The 6064-nt window shown below is 59.4% G+C and overlaps 1 protein-coding gene across 1 annotated transcript in view; it reads left to right on the top strand.

Annotated features, from left to right (window-relative positions):
• The first annotated feature begins 5503 nt into the window (after positions 1 to 5503).
• The window catches only part of KREMEN2 (kringle containing transmembrane protein 2), a 4424-nt gene continuing 3863 nt past the window's right edge, over positions 5504 to 6064 (top strand). Inside the window, exon 1 of the mRNA XM_011982649.1 lies at positions 5504 to 5943. Within this exon, the coding sequence (XP_011838039.1) occupies positions 5850 to 5943 (94 nt within the window). The 5' untranslated portion in view covers positions 5504 to 5849. The remainder of the gene's footprint in view (positions 5944 to 6064) is intronic.

The following is a 6064-nucleotide window of genomic DNA, read 5'->3' as shown; positions in this document are numbered from 1 at the left end:
ACACACACACACACACACACACACACAAAACACACAAAAAACAGCTGAATGTGGCAGCACGCCCCTGTGGTCCCGGCTACTTGGGAGGCTGAGGTGGAAGAATCTCTTGAGGCCAGGGGACTGAGGCTGCAGTGAGCCATGATCGCACCACTGCATTCCAGCCTGGGCGAAAGAGCAAGACCCCATCTCAAAACAATAATAATAATAATAAAAGAAATAAAAGGTGACGGGGGCAGGGGTGGAATTTGGACACCGCTGCAAACAGGAAGAACGCCATGTGAAGATGAAGGCAGTTAGAGTGAGGCTTCCACAACCAAGGAAGACAACACAGAAGAAAAGAATGGGATGGGCAAGGGAGGAGGGACTGGGCCAGGTGCCGTACACAGCAAGCTCCCAGTCTTGGTAACTTAACCCACAGATGTTTGTTTTTCAGTCATTCAGAGATTTGTGCCAAGACTTCTGTTTAGCAGGCACCTTCCACCAGGTCACTCAGGGATCCAGCTCCTTCCATCCTCCCCTACGTATCCCCTCCGCTCAGTTGGTGAATGGTGAAGAGAGAAGCTGAGGCTATGGCAGGCCAGACCTGGCATGGACTTTAAAGGGATCTTGTAAGTGTTCTAGCTGGGTGTGGTGGCTCACACCTGTCATCCTAGCACTTTGAGAGGCCAAGGTGGTAGATCACTTGAGTTCAGGAGTTCCAGACCATCCTGGGTAACATAGGTAGAGTATGTCTCTATTTATTTATTTGTTTGTTTATTTTTATTTTTATTTTTTCGAGATGGAGTTTCGCTCTCGTCACCCAGGTTGGAATGCAGTGGCGCCATTTCGGCTCACTGCAACCTCTGCCTGCTGAGTTCAAAATATTCTCCTGCCTCAGCCTCCCGAGTAGCTGGGATTACAGGTGCCCACCACCATATACAGCTGTTTGTATTTTTAGTAGACACTGGATTTCACCATGTTGGCCAGGCTGGTCTCAAACTCCTGACCTCATGATCTGCCCACCTCGGCCTCCCAAAGTGCTGAGATTACAGGCATGAGCCACTGCACCCGGCCAAGAATCTTCCTCCCTCCCTCCCTCCCTTCCTTCTTTCTTTCCTTCCTTTCATCTTTGAGATGGAGTTGCCCAGGCTGGAGTGCAATGGCACAATCTTGGCTTACCACAACCTCTGCCTCCTGGGTTCAAGCAATTCTCATTCCTCAGCCTCTTGAGTAGCCGGGATTACAGGTGCGCGCCACCAGGCCCGGCTAATTTTGTATTTTTAGTAGAGATGGGGTTTCTCCACGTTGGTCAGGCTGGTCTCGAACTCCCGACCTTAGGTGATCTGCCTGCCTCAGCCTCCCAAAGTGCTGGGATTACAAGCGTGAGCCACCGTGCCTGGCCCAAGAACCACATTTCTAACAAGCTCCCCAGTAATAATGGCGCTGGTCCAGGGACCAAACTTTGAGTACTGAGAGGTGTCACTCCTGCTGTTGCCCTTCTAGCCACACCTCATGTAGGGGAAGTGGGGAAATGAGTCCAGTGTTTGTACAGTAGCTAGAGGAACCGGGATCAGTAAACAAAGGTAGGGGGTGCGGCTAGGAAGCAGGCAGGAGGAACACAGCTGTCCCAGGAAGGGGGACAGGGCAAAGTATCATTGCTGCTGAGGATGGGTGAGGTCACAACTAGGACTTGCGGCCCCTCAGCAGGGGCCTCTTTCTGAACTCCTGGGAAGACCCCAAAAGATCCCCCGGGGCTGCTTTCAGGGGCTCAGAGGGGCCCATGAACCCCTACCCCACCCATTCCTCATCCAGCTATCACCCTGGAGAGGTGCCCCACTGACCCACTGCCCTTCTGAAGACAGAGTGTGGAGGTGACGCCCAGCCTGGTTCATCTCTCCCAGGGCCTCCCCAGCCTCCAGGGGGACCCCCTGCCCACAGATTTCTGGGGCCTCCTTTTGCCTTGGTGGCCCTGATGTGCCTCTGCCATGAGGAGTGGGCCCCAGATGGAACACTGTCCTCACCAGAGAGGTGAGAAAAAGGAAGGAAGGGGCCAGGCACGGTGGCTCACGCCTGTAATCCCAGCACTATGGGAGTCTGAAGGGGGCAGATCACCTGAGGTCAGGAGTTCCAGACCAACCTGGCCAACAGGGCAAAACCCCGTCTTGAGATTGCAATGAGCCAAGATGGCGCCATTGCACTCCAGCCTGGGCAACAAGCAAGAGACTCTGTCTAAAAAATAACAACACAAAACAAAAAAAACCTGTCTCTACTAAAAATACAAAAATTAGCCAGGCATAGTGGCGCCCACCTGTAATCCCAGCACTTTCGTAGACCGAGGGGGGCAGATCACCTGAGGTCAGGAGTTCAAGACCAGCCTGGCCAACATGACAAAAGCCCGTCTCTACTAAAAATACCAAAATTAGTCAGGTGTGGTGGCGCCCGCCTGCAATCCCAGCTATTCGGGAGGCTGACGCAGGAGAATCGCTTGAACCCAGGAAGCAGAGGTTGCAGTGAGCTAAGATTGTGCCACTGCACTCCAGCCTGGGCAACAGAACAAGACTCCGTCTCAAAAAAAAAAAAAAAGAAAAAAAGAAAAGAAAAAGAAAAGAAAAAAAGCAAGAAGACCAAGGGCAGCTGAGCAGCCCCAGGTGGAACCCAGGTATCCTGACTGCACCGGGTCTGGCCCAGACCCAGAGCTTCGGGCAGGAAAGGGCTGGGCTCAAACACGCCCACTCTGCATTGCCTTAAGAAGGGCAGGGCTGGGCTGGGAGCGGTGGCTCACGCCTGTAATCCCAGCACTTTGGGAGGCCGAGGCGGGCGGATCACGACGTCAAGAGATCGAGACCATCCTGGCTAACACCTGTCTCTTATACACATCTAGATGTGTATAAGAGACAGCCTGTAGTCCCAGCTACTCGGGAGGCTGAGGCAGGAGAATAGCGTGTACCCGGGAGGTGAAGCTTGCATTGAGTCGAGATCGCGCCACTGCACTCCAGCCCGGGCGACAGAGCGAGACTCCGAAAAAAAAAAAAAAAAAAAAAGAAGGGCAGGACTGAGCCTGCTCCTCCCTTCCTGGGAGGCTGCTTACTGGGGCAAAGTGGCCTGGTCCCTCCTCTTGCCCAGGTTCTCCAACTTCTCAATTTCTCCCACCTTGGGCAGGGCAAAACCTGTGTTCCATGTTCCATAGGAGAGAAAGGCCAGGCTGGCCTCTGGGTTGCTTCTGCACCTACCTCTTTGGCTTCTTTCTCTCTGCCGCCCCCATGTGGCCAATGTGCACCAGCGAACCTGCTTCCCTCAGAGATGACAAGCCAAGCCTGTCAGGCCCTAGGGACCCCAGGCTGACCCCTGCCCTGGTCTGGCCTCAGTCTCCCTGTCTGTGAAATAGGCTGCTGGAGATTCTGCTTCAAAGGTATCAGCTGGCGGCAAGGATATTCGAGGGGTGAGGAGCCCCTCAGAGCAGGCATGAGAGTATCTCTGTGTACCCAGAGATCCCTGAAAAATCAGAGACCCTGGAAGCCAGATGGAGGTGTCAGTCAGCGTCCAGAACCTGGATCAGACTAAGCGGAGTTTGAAGCCCAGTTCCAACATTTAATAGCTGGTGACGCCCACGAGTCACCAGTTACCACCTCTGCGCCCCATCTGCAGAATGGGGAGATGAAGTTGTCCCTCCTCGCAGGGTGTCAGGAGGGCAGACATGCTGCTGCTTGCAGAGCCCTGAGTGCCAAATGCTTGGGAAGTGGTGGTGGGGGGGTGGGCTTCTTAGTTTTGGAAGTTTCCATGAGTGACCTGAGACTGGAGTTTGCCGCAGGGATCTCCACCCCACTCCATCTCAGTGTCCCAGCCTCAGCACTGAGCACCCCCTTCCTCTCACCCACTGCCCCCTCTGGAGGAGACAGGCCTGGGCCAACTGAACCGGGTGTCACAGTGCCAGGGACAAAGGGACAGATTTTTTAGACCGTGCTCTCTCGAGGGAAGGGGCCGATTCCTCCACCAGCGTCCCAACCCGGCCCCCTTTCCCCACATAGAGTCCTTAATTGTCCCTGTCCCCACCTTGCCCCATCATCAGAGGGTGAAGCTCCCCACGCACCACCATCGACCAGGCCTGCCCCTAGGACACCCTCTGTGGACTAGAGCCTGGGAGGACTTCACTCAGCCCCCTCCAAGAGAGACCGGGCAGACAGGTGGTCTCGGCTGCTCCCTCCTCAGAAAGCGCAGTTGGGTTCCAGGAAGTCAATGGGTGATGGAGGACCCCAGCTCAGGGCTCAGTGAGCCGGACCAGCCTGGCCGCTGAGAGAGCTCCCGGAGGAGGCGACCCGACCGGGACCCTGGCTTAGAGTCTCAGCAAGCCAAGCTCCTTCAAATGCCCCCACCTTGGCTCCACACCCCTCCTCCAGACCGCACTCGCGTGAGGCGCTAGCTGGAAGATCCCTGCGGGTGCCAGCACCGCAGTGGGTGCCCGGGCCTGGCAGAACCTCCCTGAATCCCATCTTGCTTCTCCATCGGCAGCGGGGCAGAGAGGGTGTGGGGGCTGCAGGGCGGGGACAGGTTGGCCTGGGCTCAACAGCTTAGCGAGGGCCCGGTGCGGGCTGGGCAGGCTGGACTGAGGGGCAAAGGGGTCTGGGCGGGGCGGGGCCGCTCTGGGCGCCCGGCCCCCACCAGTTCCTCCCCCGGCCCCCGCCTCTGCCCTCCCACGCACCTGCGCTGGCCTCCCCCCAAGCCCTGGGGGCAGCGGGCGGGTGGCGCTGGGAGATCAGAGGACTCAGAGGAGTCGGGCCCAGGGGGAGGGGGCGGGGAATTTCCCCCCACGCCTGCCTGGGCCTGCTCCCCTCCCCCTTCTCCGCCAGGTGGGGGGCGCCGCTGGGGGAATTCCACTGCACTGCGAAGGCTCGGGAGAGTCTGGGCTGGGGGTCCCAGGGAAGGGCGCGGGGGGAGGAGGGGACAGACTGGGACCTGGGGCACAGCTGCCTTTCTCCCCAGACACCAGCTGCCCCTGCCTATCCCGGACTGAGCGTCCACGACTCCCGCCTGTCTCGTGGGCGCAGGGGCAGGGAGTGGCGCTTCCTCCTTCAGGCCAGCGGCATCTGGACCAGGGGCGGGAGGGGCGTGCGGATCCGAAGAAAGTGTGCGCGTGAGCACCTGGCAATGAACGGGTGAGAGTGCGAACGCGTGCGTGCACTGGAAGGAGGGCGCTTGTAACTCTGACATTCCGGGGTATCCTGGGGCGCCTGCGGCCACGGGAGGGGGTTCTGTATCTCCCATTTTAAGGGCCTTCCGTCCGCTTGCCCCACCTGTCCCCCTCCACACCCTCCCACTTGAACCGGCACCGACCTGAGGGAGAGGGGGCGGGGAGGCGCGGGACGCCTGGGGTCTGGGGAGCGGGCGTGGGAGGCGTCTGGACCTGCTGCCTCCGCTCCAGTCCTGGGCGGGGCTTCCCGGCCTCCCACGGGGGGAGGGAGAGACCCAAGGGGAGGGACCCAAGGAGGGATGCGAGGGGGGCAGGAGTCAGCGTGTTGGAGACCTGGGCGAGGGAGACGCTGAGAGCGAGGCGCAGTGAGAGGGGGCGGGTGTAGAGGCCGAGGCACCGCCCAGAGCTCCCTGAGACGGAGACTGAGAACGCCCCCGGCCAGATCCCCCCCAGAGAGACCCGGGTAGGGACAGGGGCAGAGAGACGCCTCCAGGGGCAGAGGCCCTGGGAGGCAAAGACCCCAGGAGAGATTTACCCACCCCAGATCGAGAGCGCGGCTCAGAGTCGGACGAGGGCAGACTGGCAGAGGACAACGCCCCCCAGGTCTCCTGGGAGACCCCGGAGCGACCCCGGGGGCAGCCCGGGCCGTGTCCGGGCGAGGGTGACCTATCCTTGGTTGGGGGCGATGGGGACACAGGACCTGCAGGGCTTCCTCTTTCTCCTCTTCCTCCCGCTGCTGCAGCCGCGTGGGGCCTCGGCTGGGAGCCTGCACAGTCCAGGTAAGTATGGGCACGGCTGACTGGCCGTGTTCACCACGCTCTCCTCGGCCTCCGCCCCCAGGGCCAGACCCCCAAGGCTGGGGAAGGGCACAGAGCAGGTGGCCGGAGCAGCTGAGCAGCC

Source organism: Mandrillus leucophaeus, unplaced genomic scaffold (genome assembly GCF_000951045.1).
Source record: "Mandrillus leucophaeus isolate KB7577 unplaced genomic scaffold, Mleu.le_1.0 Scaffold240, whole genome shotgun sequence".
Lineage (NCBI taxonomy): Eukaryota > Metazoa > Chordata > Mammalia > Primates > Cercopithecidae > Mandrillus > Mandrillus leucophaeus.
Note: the sequence above shows the minus strand (reverse complement) of the source record. Positions and strands in the feature narration are given on the sequence as shown.